The sequence below is a fragment of the Callorhinchus milii genome, unplaced genomic scaffold, assembly GCF_018977255.1.
Source record: "Callorhinchus milii isolate IMCB2004 unplaced genomic scaffold, IMCB_Cmil_1.0 Scaffold1, whole genome shotgun sequence".
NCBI lineage: Eukaryota > Metazoa > Chordata > Chondrichthyes > Chimaeriformes > Callorhinchidae > Callorhinchus > Callorhinchus milii.
Window position 1 is genome coordinate 43472686 of NW_024704742.1, and position 16116 is coordinate 43488801.

The 16116-nt window shown below is 42.9% G+C and overlaps 1 protein-coding gene across 4 annotated transcripts in view; it reads right to left on the reverse strand.

Annotated features, from left to right (window-relative positions):
* The window catches only part of dhx15 (DEAH (Asp-Glu-Ala-His) box helicase 15), a 75687-nt gene that overhangs the window by 39650 nt on the left and 19921 nt on the right, over positions 1-16116 (reverse strand). For all 4 annotated transcript variants that reach the window (XM_042341036.1, XM_007889046.2, XM_042341043.1 and 1 more), the window contains exon 6: positions 3037-3204. In XM_042341036.1, the coding sequence (XP_042196970.1) occupies positions 3037-3204 (168 nt within the window). The remainder of the gene's footprint in view (positions 1-3036; positions 3205-16116) is intronic.

Genomic DNA, 16116 nt, shown 5'->3' on the forward strand with positions numbered 1-16116 from the left:
GAGTTGGGAAGGCCGATGAGGAGGGAGTTCCCATAGTCAAGCCTTGATGTGAAGAATGCGTGGGTGAGGGTTTCGGCAGCCTGAGGGGTGAGGCAGTGGCGGAGTCTGGCAATATTGTGGAGGTGGTGATAGGCAGTGCCAGTCATGGTGCGGATGTGGGGGAGAAAGGACAGTTCAGGGTCAAGCAAAACACCCAGGTTCCTGACTAGCTTAGCGAGGTTGAGTGTGCAACAGTGATGCTGCCAGTGCCCGAGGTGCAGAGGCACTGGCGTGAACCAATCAGGAGAGCCTCGGTCTTGCTGACGTTCAGTTGGAGTAAGTTGTCCCTCGTCCAGGACAGGACGCCAGTAGTCCTGGAGTTGAGGCAGAGAGATAGAGTTGGGTGTCATTCGCATACTTATGGAAATTTACCCCTATGTCTGCGGATGATGTCACCAAGGAGGAGCAAGTAGAGGGTGAAGAGGAGAAGACCGAGGACAGAGCCCTGAGGAACGCCGCATGAGACAGCGCGGGGGCTGAAGGAGACGCCGTTAGCTGAGACCAAGTGGAGGCGGTGCGAACTGGTCAAGGACAGAACCTTGGAGGTTGAGATGGGAGGAGATGGCGCTGCTGGAAGAGGATTTACTGGTCCACATTGTCAAAAGCGGCGGAGAGATCGAGGAGGCAGAGGGAGCCCTGATCACACACGGTCAGGATGTCATCTGTGACCTTGACCAGAGCAGTTTCAGTACTGTGGGCAGCACGGAAACCCGAGTGGAGCGACTCATGGAGGGAGTGGGAGCAGAGGAAAGCGCGAAGCTGGGAGGCAACGGCTCTCTCAAGGACCTTGGACAGAAAAGGGAGGTTGGAGATGGGCCGGTAGCTTGATAGCGCTGATAGGTCAAGGGAAGGTTTCTTCAAGGTGGGGGTGATAGTGGCTGTTTTGAAGGGGGTAGGAACAGTGCCAGATGACAAGGAGAGGTTAATGATGTCGGCGAGTAGTGGGGCAAGGAGGTGGAGCTGGGATTTAAGGAGAGGGGTGGGGATGGGATCCAGGGAGCAGGTGGTGGACTTCATGGAGGATACGGTGGTGATGACAGAGGAGGGGGTGACAGGTTCAAAGGTGTGGAAGGAGGGATAGGTAGTGGTCAGAGTGTGGGTGGGGGTTAGGGAAAGGGTGGAAGTTGGGAGCGTAGTGACAGCTGCGTGGATTCCCTCGATTTTGGACTCATTTCCTCGCAGTGGGAGTCGGAGGAAAGAATCTGCGAGGCGTAGCGGACTGAGGAGCCAGTTGGTGATGGAGAACAGGAGGCTGGGGCTGCCTCCAAGATTAACCTAAAGTAGAAGGACGATTTGGCCGAGGTGAGAGCGGAGCGGTAGGTTTTGATGTGGTCCAGCCAAATGTGCCGGTGAACCGTTAGGTCAGATTTTAGCCAAGTGCGTTCAGCAGCCCGCACCCAGCCCTTGAGCGAGCGGAGGTTGCTGGTGAACCAAGGTGAGGATCGAGAATAGGAAGTAGTTCGGGAGGTGAGGGGAGCAAGGGCGTCATGTGTGTTGTAGAGGGTGCTGTGGAGGAGAGTAAATGGAGGAGAGGAAAGCCTAATAATAATCCCTCCAAAAAAACAAAATCAATAATAAATTGGCCATTTTCAATCTACGACTGTTTGTGGGACATTGCTGTGCGCAATTGGCTGCCGCGTTCGCCCACAAATATACCGTCAATTCACTTTACAGTGTTTTCTGTGAGCGCTTTGGTATGTCCTCCTGACGTGAAAAGCGCTATATCAAATGCAAGGATTATTATTATTATAAATGCAGAGGATGGGCTGGTGCGGTAGGTGGGCCAGAGAGGGAGACGTTCAGGGGACTTCAGGGCAGCAGAGAGGGATTGCGGGGAGATATTCTTCCACGGGCAAAAAGAAAAACATCAGAGTGCCCAACTTCAGCCACAGCCACAACCTGAATGCATCTGGATCATAAACATTTCTGCAACATCATGAAAGTTAATCTGCAAAATGCTGTACCCAGCCAAGTTCTCTGTACACAATGATAATCCTTGCATTTGATATAGCACCTCATCACGTCATTGAGACATCTCAAAGAGTTTCACAGAATATATTGTAAAGTGAATTGACTGGGCGAAACGCAGCAGCCAATCGCACACAGCAGTATCCCACAAACAGTTGTGGAATAAGTAACCAAACAATTTAAGTATTTTAGAATGTATTTATTTTTTGGAAAGATTAATACCCCCAGAAACCGATCTGCCAATCGACTAGCAACCACGTTCCTATCTCTGCTAGATAAACTGAGCCGTTTGGAGTAAAGAAACTTGTCTAACATTGCACCCTAAAATCTATCTTCTACTTCTATCTATACTAATAATCTTAATCTATACTAATGAAACAACACACCAGAAAGGTCTTGCTTCTGGGAGTGACATGGGCATATTTGTTTTCGGGTATCTCCTATCGTTTATGATCTATGACCTAAAATGTATTGCAGTTTTGTGTTTTTTGCTGCAGTTACATTTCATGGGCGCACCAGCTGACTGTGGCGCTGTGGCACCCTGCACATAGCCAAGAGGCGGTGGGAACAAAATAAAGAATACAGACAAAGCTAAGCCATGGCAACAACAAAATTACATTATTAAAGCACCTTTCACGTCGGCAGGACATCCCAGTGAATATAAATTTATCATTATAAAGATGTCTAAGCAAAAATCAAATCTATGAAGGATAACTGAAAATGCAAGACAAAAGAGAAGGCTCATTAAATGAAACTGAAGAACAAAGAACAGCTCGGCCTCACTTCAATGCTGAAAGGACTGCAACAGCACGACAAAATGAGTTGCCCACTCACAGAACAGCATGGCCAAAATGAGTGCTCCCACAGTAGTACTCCCAGGTAAGTATAAAGATGAAATGTCTGTCTGTGTGTCCATCTACATTCCATATTGGATCCTTTGGTTCCAAGCATAGCTGCAATGGGTAGAGCTAATAAATAATAGAAATACAAGAGGAGAATCCGTGTTGTAAATCCCGCAGATCACTTTACCTTTCTTCCTATGGCTCCACTTGGTTTCTTTGGAGGCGGAGGCTCAAATATCCTCTGCTGTTGCTGGGGAGGCAATGTGGAATAGAGAGGAATGATCTTGATGTCTCCAACTTCAGGACCCAGGTCATCAATTTCTCGCTTTATCCTCTTACAAGCTTCGTCAATTTCCTGTCAGGGTGACATGTTTAAACTTCAGTAAACTGTCTGGCAGCAAACAGCACCCTTCATTGAACCATCCCACAATACATTTAAGTTTTCACTCATTGCACATCACAAAATTAGAATCAACAGAACTGCATCTTACAAGCAAAATGCACTTGAGAAAATACATTCCAGGATTTATAAATACTCTCTCAAAACCTTATCAAAGGAATACAACTCTCCCTGGCTACCTCTTCTTGCCTGTTAGAAGTTTCTTCCAAATTGTACAACCAATATATGTACTTAGTTACAAATGACCAAACAAACTTCCCTCTCATCAAAAAAGTTGGAACTACTCAAAACACTTTAAATAATACAATCCCTTCCCACTTCGAGACCCCAGAGATACAATATTCCATTTACCTTCTCTAAAGTACTTTATTTTTGATCTAACAGGTGCATAATACACACAGAAACCCATCACCGTGCTTAAAAACATTCAAACTAAACAGAATTGAGGGTTTTACATATGTATGCCACTCAAGCATGGAAATTTCTCTGTATTTGGCAAGGAATGCACAAATTCCCCATGGAGGGTCACACTATGCTCTTTAATTACGAAGTACATAAAGTGTAAATTGGCAAGAGCCAAAGTTTGGGAACCTCAAGAGTTTGTGTTGGGATCGTGCTGGAGTTTAACCAGTTAATCAGCCAATACCAAATCCAATAACTGGTACTTCTAAGGATCCTTTCTTTCAAGTGAAATATATATTCAATACAAAAATACAATTATTTGACTAAACAAAGCATTATAGTTTAAATTCAGTGAGATTTACCAAGTTCCTGTGTCAGATATGTCTAACATATTGCCAAACATGTACCAGCAAATTACAGTACAATTAATGTAGTTTATAGTTATTTGTATTCAAAATGAGACATTAAGGTATAAATCACCAAGACTCCAATTTGTAAAGACAAACAAAATAAACTGGGCATTCATTTCATGGCCGTTTGAGGGACACTGCTGTGCACAAATTATACTGCTGCGTTTGTTTGCAAATACAGTCACTACACATTACAATAGGTCATGTGAAGTGAGTTGGGACATATCAAATGCAAGCATTATTATTATTCTGTCTATTTTAAAATGCATGTGCAACTTCTAAAAAAGTACACAAAGTCAGGACTGAACAATATCAAGATAACGGGCAAGGATTTTGTCACTTGAGGCGGGCAGCTGAACCAGCATATGCCTTGAATTGTAAATGGTTTGAATGTAGGGCCAATTCAGCTGCATTTATTTAGAGCAGTGCAAGAATGTTGAAAGAAAATTTAAACAATGCTTTCTTCTATGCCAATTTTCTCCCCTTCCCTGAGAAGCTTTTTGGCTCCTTTATTCCTTTCTAGACAGGGATGGTTCTTTGGGCACTCTCTGGTACCTTGCTCATCTAGCCATTATTTATATGTGACAGCAGGTTAATCAACCGCGGTAGAATGAAAGCTAAGCCCAATGCTGTTCTCTACCGATATCTACCTTCCAGCTGGCAGATTTTCCCCTCACCCAGGGGCACAGAGGTAAATTGAAGCTTCACCCTCCCACCCAGCACTACCCTCGCTGGGATCCGCTACCTCAAAAAACTGAATAGGATTCAAGCTTGCTTTCACAACTTTTTAGGCTGCATAGTCCAATACTGCAGTATATAAATATAAAAAAAACATACATGTATCACTCAAACTGATAGCACAACCCATTAACTACCGATAGATAAGAAAGACAACAATCTTGGCTCCATCAAATGGCACCCACCACAACTTTAACAGCTGTGTACCTTTTCAGACATTTTAAATAGCTATTTTGGGAGGGGGGGCGGGGAGGAGGCGAGAGAAAAGTCATTGTTCCCATTTACTTTCAATACTCAACTCTCCCATACTTCCCAACAGTGAAGTCTGGATGAGAACATCCAATGAGAATTATTCATTGCTGATCTGTGATGCCTCTCACATTTAAATAGGTCACTAGAGCATGCTATCTGAGGAACGGCATTTGGGTGAGGGACCAGAGGAGATGGGAGATACCAAATTGCTATCAGACCCAATAGTCACTCTTTACACCAAACGGATGTCAGGGCAGTCTGATTTTCTGCTCGTGTTTTGCAATGCATGGAAAAGGTACTTTCCATATAAATCAGACCTATTAACATAATTCCAAACATTAACCTTCGTCCCATAATTATATTCTTCAAGTTTCACGGAGGCCATTTTGCAACCAATTACATTTACATATGCAAATTGGTCTAATTAGTAAACATAATTAACCATCCCTTGCAGCATCCAAGCCACCTTTCATAAAAACAGACCTTATGTTGTGTGTTAGAGGAAATTTACATATGCAAATGGAACACAATTAGCACATCACTAATAAGATTGTCCCTCCTAGCAAAATTGCTGCATAGACTTTCATACGTATTTGCTTAGACAATTTTCTATTTTCTGATGAATCCAATTTGCATAATATGCAATCTTAATGCTTACTTTTTGCAACTAATGGCATTTTTGTGAACTAAACGTGACAGCCCAGGTGGCACAAGATACTTCACTGCAACACCCCACCATGTGTTCAGCTCCTGCCGAGAATTAGTTTTTTTAAAAAAAACCAAATTCTTCAGATGTGTGCGACTCTGACATTGCTGCCATGAGAAGAAAGCAATGCTGCCTGTCATTAGAGAAGATCCCCAGTAACACACACACACAGAAACTTGGTCTCATTTATACACACAGCCCAAGCTGGGCACATGCTGACAACACGCTCCACACTTGTATAGCGGACTCTGTGCCCACAGGATTGTACACCAGAATAGTTGCATTTCACCATGACTTGCCAGTGCATCAGGGTTTAAGGATGAATATTGTTCAATAAATGAGATATCTGAAGCCTGGAGTTCCAAAGTGTACTTGAATAAAACAATAATAAATCTGAAAAGGTTACTATAAAATCAAAAGCTGTAGATGCATCTAACCGAAGGATTACAGCACTAATATAACAGTATTTTGATTCTCCTGCTGAAAGAGGGTAGCCTGTTTTTGCTGTGATTGTTTAGTTTTAAAATGCCAATATAAGAAAACTCCAGAGTCATTGGCCCTGCGTTGTTTATGGGCCGTGGCACTAATCTTGTCTTCTGCATACTGGAGCTGTACTAACAGTACTCACCAAATAATAGTACAGTGGAAGCCGGTTAAGCCCGATGCATCAGTGACAGACATTTTGTCCAAGTTAAGAGGTGTCCGCGGCTAACCAAAATACCAGTAGAGGATCTGCGGCGGCACCGTATAATATGTAATAATGTTGTTTCAATTGAAGCAATGTTAACTAACCAGTCAAAGGTAAAAAAATACTCTTAACAGAATTTAGTAAAATAGATTTACCTTCATTTGGCTGCAAAATACCATAAAGCACTGTCTACCCAGCAGACAAGTGCCGGCGCTTCCTCCCTCCCAACGGACAGGAACGGGGCTAATTGGCGGTGGCCTGAGGTGATTGACAGCCCGTCGCTGCTTGTGAATGTTTGGGCTCCACTCATTCACAAGCGGCTCAGCTGTCAATCATGATATTTCCCTCCCTTGCTCTTCCCTGTTGCTCCGCCCCCTCACTAATTGACAGCCCAACTTCAGCCGCTTGTGAATGGCTGGAGTCCACTGTCAATCAATCTTAGACTCCTCCCATCCATACCGGGAGCCCCTTGTGGCTGCCCAAGCGACTACATTCAGCAGTGACCAGCGCGGCATTTTGTCCGTAGTAACCGTATTTTCGTCAAAATCAGCCGTCATAGTTAAAACAGGTAAGAACACAACTGAATTGGGGCCAGGGGTTTCGTTCGATTTATCAGACGTTGGGTTAACCGGCATCTGGCAAAAGCGGCTGAATTTAGATTTTTTCCCCTGCTGTATAGCTATTATACAATTTCATCCCCGGTGGTAACATGCATTGTGAACAGTCAGCTCAGGACATCCTGTCAACACTCACATTTATAACAGTTTTGAAAAAAAGTAGGAGGACAAAAGGTACAGCTCAGCAGCTTGGTGAATAACGATTTCCTGGAACCCACAAATGCCATTTAAATATACAACTGCAGCTCTAGTCTGCAGGAGACAAGACTATAGTGCCCTTGCCCATAAGTAACACAGGGCCAAAGACTCTAAAGTTTGCTTACATTATAATAATAATCCTTGCATCTGATATAGCACCTTATCACGTCTTCAAGACGTTCAAAACGCTTCACAGAATACACTAACGTGAATTGACTGTTTTTGTGGGCGAAACACTGCAGCCAATTGCAAACAGTGTCGCACAAACAGTCATGGATTGAGTAACAAAATTATATTTTTATATATTGCTCTCATCCCAAAACTATACAATAACAGGAACAACATGCTGTATGTACTGTGTCATCCACCTTTATTCGGATAATGATTTTGCCAAAGAGTCTTCATTACTTGGCACGGGTGGGTAGAGCATGCAGCACACCTAGTGGCAACGAATGGACTAGTGTCAGCTAGTGGCTGTATCCTGACTTTGCACCAACCTTTATTAAATGAATACAATTCAGTACAAACAGCATTTAACAAAGTACTGGATCACATTGAAAAATTACAGCAACTCACACAATAAGTTACTTGCAATAATAATTCTTGCATTTTTAAATGCAGCTGGAGTACTTGGAATGTAGAGTCCTGCAGGCAAACCAGGTCTGACCAAGGCAAGAGATGTGTCGGCACACACAAACATCAGTGCTTCTTAACATCACTATGCCGAGGTTCAGATATTAACAATCTATCCACTTTCCACCTCACCAAGTCATCCCATTTACAGGTAGGAAAGAAAAAAGATTCTTTCACATTCTGTTTCTGATCACTAATGGTATCAGTTTCCATTTCAGCACTTAGGCCAAAAAAATTCCCATCAGCACTTTTCCCATGAGATAAATTGTACTTTGACTTACCAGAATACATGTTTTATTTCACAACTTTATGTGGAACTACCACGCAAGGTTTTTTGTTAAATTCAGAAATGTTTCTAAAAAATTGACAAAATAGTATGTCCTGTAACATTACTCCAATTCACAAACCGAAGCAATGTGTAATACCAGAATTTCAGATGAGAGGAATTACAAGACCACCAGGCTGTGTGAGAATGCCCCCCCCCCCACCCACACACACACACCTCAGTGTAGAATCCCAGCTTTGCTCTTTTCTCTTCCGCCATTCCCTGTATGAAACTCTCCAATCTGATTTCCCTTCTACCCACAGTACCCACTCAGTGCCACCTTCAATACTGTGGATCACTCTATTCTTCTCCACCGCCTGTCCTATCAGCTCCACCTTCACTGTCCAGTCATCGCCTGGTCACTTGCAGGGTACCCCAAGGCTCCATCCTGATCCCTTCTTTTCCTTATCTACACAATGTCATCCACAGACATGGGGTCAACTTCCACATGTATGCAGATGAAAGATGAAACCCAAATCTACTTCTCCTCCTCCAGCTCCGACTCCTGTCAGTTTGTTTGACGGACATTAAGGCTTGGATGAGCGCAAATGTCCTGCAACCAGAGTATGGCTTTCGTCAACGTCTTCTCTCTTGTAGGTCTGAACTCCTCAACCTCGCCAGGCTCTCCCTCAGACTCACTGAACCTGTGCGCAACATAGGCAGTAGGTTCAATTCTTAGCTTTCCTTTCTATCCACATCCGTTCCCTGATCAGGGTCACTCTTTTCCACCTCTGTCAAATCGCCCAAGTCCATCCGTACTTAACTAAAGCAGCCAAAACCCTTTTCCAACCTTCATCATTTCCTGGCTGCACTATTCCAATACCATCCTCACTGGTCTCCCCAGCTCCACTATACATAACAGTTATTTAATTCAAAACTCCGCCACCCGGATACTCACCTGCACAAAACTCCGTATCCCCATCACACCAGTCCTTGCTAGGCTCCACTGGCTCCCAATGACCAAACAAATTGCTTTCAAGATCCACACATTCATTTTCAAATCCTTTCATTACCTTGCACTTCCTTACCTATCCGATTTGCTTATCCCCCACTCCATTGCCCTCTGCCTCTGCTCGTCTGGCTCCTGTTTGTTCCTCAGCCCCTCCACCATTGGTGGTTGTGCCTTCAGCCACTACTCCATAAAACTCTGGATCTCTCCCTCAATCTCTCCGCCTTGCCTGCTCTCTCTAATTTCAAAATCCCACCTAAAGACCATCCCTCTTGATCGAACTTATGGTCACCTTCCCCCCTCCCTCTCCCACTGGCTCGGTGTCAGACTCCACCACTGTCAAGCACTGCGAGGCGCTAACCCGCGTAAAGGGCGCTATATAAATACAAGTCGTTGTTGTATTGCCTGGTGTCACTCTTACCTTTCCCATTGTAATCTTGTATTCATGAATGCATTTTCCTCCAGCCCTCACACCATCACATGCAGTGTTCCACAGGGCTCTGTCCTTAGTCCTCTCTTCTAATATTTACAACCTCCGTTTGGTGATATCATCCGCAAGCATGAGGTCAACTTTCACATGTATGTGGATGACATCTCTCTGCCTCCACCCTCAACTCCAGGACCACTGCTGGCCTGACGAATTATGTGTCAGACATCAAGTCCTGGATGAGAGCTAACTTTCTACATATGAATGTCGACAAAAGAGTCCCTCCTGATTGGCTCCCAATGGATTTGGCACCTCCTCACCTCAGGCACGGTCAACATCACTATTCAAGGATGAACTCTCCACCTCACCAGTACAGAACCTCGGTGTCTTGTTCAACCTCAAATGTCTTTTAAACCCCACATTTGAGGGACCAGAGAAACAAAACAAAAGCAGTTCTCTAATTTACCACTGCCTGCTGGAAAGCATTTGGGTATATGTCAGGTGAAGGCAGAATTTGACTTGGGTGCAATATCCTCACAACTATTTGTGTGAGGATATCCAGGGACAATAGCCCTGCACAAGTCAGCACCTTCTGGATAAGATGGGTGAAAATTAAACAGGGAGGAGAAATCAATTAGTCAATTAGTCACAGTGCTAAATTAAGGATTCACCACGAACTGATCTCGGGAGTCAGTCCGGTCTAATCCTCAATACGTTTAGCCGTAATAAAAATCTTAAGCACCTCTCTCTTTTCCTGATTATCTGGCATCTTTTAAATCCACTTTACCATCTCAAAGCCATAACTTCCGAGCTCCCTCACTTGCAGCCTTCAGTGAGGTGCCAGAAATTGCCATGAATCTGCAAGTTCCATAATGCTCTTCCATAAGCACATCTCTGCCTCATCTCATTCAAAGTTGTCAGAGAAAAGGAGCTACTTGGGCTTTGGTCAAGTTGTTGAATGCAGACACCAGATTCCAAATTGAAGCTCAATCTTCGATCTAAAAAGACTCGGTTAGCACCCCTTTTTGAAATAGTGGCAATGTAACCAATAAAAAAAGAGTAATTTGAGAGAGGGGGTGAAGAAAAAAGAAGCCCGTTAATTAGCCAGTTATATTAATAATAATCCTTGCATTTGATATAGCACTTTTCACGTCGGGAGGACGTCCCAAAGCGCTTCACAGAACACACTGTAAAGTGAATTGACTGTATATTTGTGGGTGAACGCGGCAGCCAATTGCACACAGCAGTGTCCCACAAACAGTCGTGGATTGAAAATGACCAATTTATTATTGTTTTGTTTTCTTGGAGGGATTATTATTAGGTGTGTGGAGTAAGGAAACTTGCCCAAGGTTTCGCCCTCTGCCTGGAATTGAACTCAGGTCTCTCACTTGCAAAGCGAGTGCTCTAACCACTGAGCTACAGGACTCCACGTTCTTATTGTTGGAAGTTTATATAATCTACTTCACCAACCAAGAAGTTTGACCTACACCAAAGATCAATGTTAAGTGTGTGCACTTCTCAGAACTGCTTCACCAGAGAACAATTTGCATAGCAGGTCGAGAGATCTGGAGCAGACGAGAGGGCGTGCTGAGGCTGCAATGATGAGTCACTGAATCCATGTTGTTGCCACATTAAAAAGGCACCAGCATGCCCATCTGTGTCAAGTGACTCCTTAGGATTGTAGAGATTAAGAAAAACAAACAAAAACCTGCACAGAATACTTTTTCTTACATTCAAAACTTTCCCAAACCTGGAGAGCATTGATTGAAGCCTCAAAATAGAATCAACAGATTAACACTATGGCACACAAAAAGTGTGTGTGTGTGGGGGGGGGGGGGGGGGGGGGGGAAGAGGGGTAGAAGGTAGAAGCCCAGGACCTTGAGGCAAAATTAAAAGGATGGAATGTGAGCAGGAAACCAGGACAATGGTCACCACTAACACGATGAGGGAGCAGCGGGAGAGATAAAGCCAGGTGCCAAGACCACGTACAATTTACCTGATCAGGTACCCATCAAATATCAAGACCAAGCTTCCTGCTCCGCCAACAAGCAGCAGAATCAATTTGTTAACATTAGGTACTTATGGATGAGGAGGAAACACACATGCTTCACATGCAAGCAAGAATTAAGCTCCTCTAACAAGACATTCAGAATTGTTAATTAATTGTTAACGATTGGTGTGTGTGACACTGTTGTGCGTAATTGGCTGCCATGTTTTGCCCACAAAATATACACTTTACAATATATTCTGTTAAGAGCTTTGAGATGCATCAACGACGTGATAAGACGCTATATCAAATGCAAGGATTATTATTATTATCCTCAATGTATCCAGTACAAAGCAATAAAAACTCAGAACCATTCGGAGAGCAATTTGTTTGATTATCGTCTTAAAAAAAGCTGCAGAGCATTTCACTTCCTCCAAAACACAAGTCTATAAAATGAATTATGGTGTCGATTTCCAAAACACCAAAATTTGTAAAGACGATGGAATGTAGTACATTTATTGAAACACTACTAGTTCAGCCATAATCAAAACGAAGATGAGCGATCACAAAGTTGTCGGTTTCCAGAAAAAAATCCTCTGCACCAAAAGAAGTGCCATCCTGAAAGCGACTACCATCTGAGGCTTAATTAGGACAGAATGACAATCACAGCCACAATGATGCGACAGATGAAGGTTATCTTGGCTCCGACAAGCTACAATTACCAGCAATCAATTCATACCATTCTCTTTCTACGTAGTCTGCGCCCAAAATAGAAATATCTGCTTTCCTATTCTTAGCTCATGTAGCAGGTTAGCATTCCAGCCAAGCTATCCAATCATTTTTCGAACAGAATATTTATCAATCACTGAAACAATTAAAATGTACGATTACAGCACAGTAAATAATAAACCCAGCTCCAACCACCAGATTGAAATGGGCATTTTGCATCCTGGTCAGCAATACGTGATGTTGAGTGGACTGAACAAGCGGGGACTTGTCCATATCAATTTTTCAGTAATGCAATGCCAAGAAACCAGTTTATAAACTGGGGATTAAAAGAAAGCATTCATGTTGTTAGTGAAACAATGGCGTCAGTCAGTTGCTGAACAGATTTTCAAAGGATAAGATGTGGGTACTGTATTGCAGCTGCTAGGACAAGGTAGCTCTTCAATAGAAACAGAATTAAATATTAAATACTATGCTATTTAAATTAACTTGGGAGAAAACAGCTGGGTCGAAGCTTATACAACATTTCATTACGATAGGGATGAATACAGTGGTGCTTCCGAAAGCTTGCTCCATATGCTCATCACCCAAAAATGAGTTGCAAGTCAAGTGTTATCCTGTCTTTTTCTTTCCAATGTGGATTAGTGTGTTATATATTTGCTCTATTTAATTCACATTTTCCCAGTTTCCTTTTTTAATCCTCTGGTAATGGGAGGTGGATTCTCCTATATCACCATGTCTCACAGAGCCAGCAGGGGGAAGAGATTAAGTGCCACCACATTACCACCTGGCAGATGGATCAAGCAAGATGGTCACTGCAAAGGCTTGTAATGAAATAACTGGTCTGCATCTGAACAAGGCACACATCACTTGACAAGAAGGCACGATACAAACAGGTGCCCAGTGGGCATATGTACCACTTCAGTATGATGCAAGGTAGGCTCAGGCTCAATCCCTTATGTAGTTATTTGCTGAGTTGGCGGATCTTAGCACAAGTGCACTTGAAGACAGAGGGGAAAATGACCCAAGCCTCCTGTCATTATCCAGGGATCAAGCAAAAAATGAGAACATAACCACCCTAAAAATCATTCATATCCCACCAGTTTTCTTAGTTGTATAAACCCACTCAATATTACTGTGCCATTAAAAGTCACCAGTGTGTACATAAGTAATTTTGTTTTAATCATTAAACTACTGGTAGGTCTAACGGCAGATCAAAGCTGTAGCTTGCTCATTGTGCTGTGAGCTTTCCATTTGTTGTGATGCTGAATCACCCACTACTACTACTACTACATAATAAAGCTTCTCAAACATTAGGAGCACTTTTTTTAAAAAAACTATAGTTAAATAGAATGATACATCACAGAAATAGGCCACTTGGCACTAGTCCATGTCGGTGTTTGTTTTGTACACGAGCTCCCACCCTTCCTAATCCCCTCTTCCATACCTCTCTATTCCCTTTTGCCTCATGAATGCTTCAAATTTCCTTTTAAATACAAATTCTCTCCACCTCTTTATTTTAACTCTTACTTTTGCAATTTCTGTTCTATTTTTATTACTTCCTTCCTATTCTAACCTATTTTTTCTAATGAAAATGTCCCATTTATGTGTCTTCTTTCCTCTTTGCCACCATTGTCCATTCTGGAACAGAGAGGAGCCAAGTTATTCCTCACTGCTTAAAAAAATAGCTTTGCAGCCAATGACCAGACTGCAGATCAACAAAACCTCATTGTGGTTGTGACCAGGTGATCCTTGACAGAAAACACAGCAAATCAATAAGTGGGAGCAGTGAGTGAAGGATTATGTGTTGAAGAGTTAAATTAGGTTCCCAAGTTAGTAAAAGCATGCTTTTTTAAAAAAAAAAATCCATTAGGCAAAGTAAACCCATGTTGTCAAAATGTATTTGTAGATCCACTGCAACAAACATTTTTTCTAAAACAAGTCTCATCAGAGAAAAGTATTCCACAGAGCCTTCTAGTGGTCTCACAGGGAAATCCAGCCACACAACACCCTCCACTTCACAGAAGATTTATTCCTTGGCACTAGATTTAAGAACTGATTGTTCCATCCTCAGTGAGCACAAAGTGTGAATACAGCATCTGTTATATCTTATCCATCATCTCCCAAGGAAATAGTAAACCCGGCTTCACTTGAGTGAAATTCCCATGGCAGTAATGTCACAGAACAGTCATTAGGTACTTGAATTGCACCCACTATTTTTGAGTAACAAATTTCCATGATCAATAGGTAGAAAGGCAGAGCAACACATTTAAACAGATGCAAAGCCCAAATATATAACTTTTGTACAGAACTCATGTACAGAACCATTCTTCTCATTTCCAAGTTGTGAAGGACAGCATTCATTTTTGGACTGAAATACGTGATTACCGCCCACTCATGGTCCCAGTTAGGTCAATTACAAGAAAGGGTATTGTAAACTGTTTTTTTTAAAAATCACATGAAACATTTAAAATTTTTCAGCATCAGGATTTCCTGAAATATTTCTTACAACAAAAATAACAACTTGCATTTATGTAGCGCCCTTCACGCAGGGTAGCATCCCAGAGCGCTTGACAGTGGTGGAGTCTGACCCCGAGCCAGTGGGAGAGAGAGGTGACTGCAAGTATGATCCAGAAAGGAAGGTCTTTAGGCAGGATTTGAAAGGGGGCAAGGTGGAGGGATTGAGTTGACTGAGGAAGGGACATTCTTTACAAGAATGTTGGCGAATTAGAAATGTCATCTGGTTCTGTACATATCTGTATCCAATAAGAATTACTCTCAAGTGGTGCAGTGAACCTGAATTTCACAAATTAGTCCTGCAGAAAATTACCAAAGTATTAATATTTTACAAACTTATGACATTGTTATACTACCAACCCAAATTGAAGTGTTATATTGGTTTAACACTTCAGTTTGGGTGAAACCCCCAAAACCCTTAGACACGCATTCACAACATCCAGGCTTGACTATGCAAACTCCTTGTTTGTCAGCCTCCCCAACTCCTCCCTTCATAGGCTGCAGATCATCCAGAACTCTGCAGCCTGTGTCCTCTCCCGAACCAGGCTCCGTGACTCAATCATCCCCATACTCGCCCGATTCCCACTGGCTTCCCACCACACAGAGGATAGTTAAAGATGCTGGTCTTCATCTTCAAAGTCCTCCATGGCCTCGCTCCCTCTTACCTCTGCGGCCTCCTAAACCCCTACCATCCTGCCCACTCCCTCCACTCAAGCCTCCTTCCCCCCCCGCCCTCAACCCTCCCCAATCCCAGCTCGGGTCCAAATTACTGACTATCAACGCCTTGGGACGTCCTCCCAACATGAAAGGTGCTATACAAATGTAATTTCATTGTTAAGATTTAATTTCTTTAAACGACTGGCATGGATCTCCCTATAACACATCATTTCTTTCTCTTTGAGTGTGTGAAGAAGTGAAACTGGGTGAGCAAGATGACTCTCCCCTGTAGGCCAAGGCTGTATTCCAATAAAAGGCTAGTGTATTTCATCCAATGGGTAAAACGTGGATCAAAAAGTACAGTTTGTGTAGGATAATGTTGCGAAAAGCTTCCCAAAGACAAAGAGAAACCCAGAAAGGGAGGAAAGATTAATTTAAAGGTGGAGACCAAAGCTACATTCAAATAGTTTTTTAAAGTGAACAAAAAAAAGGAGCAAGGCAAAGGGATTTGGGGATAGTTCCAATGAGTGTGGAACAACAGCTGAAGGCTTGGCCATCACAAATGGTAGGGGACAGTAAAAATAAAAAAACAAGCAGCCAATTAGCATCGGAGAATGGAGGATATTGGCAAGAGG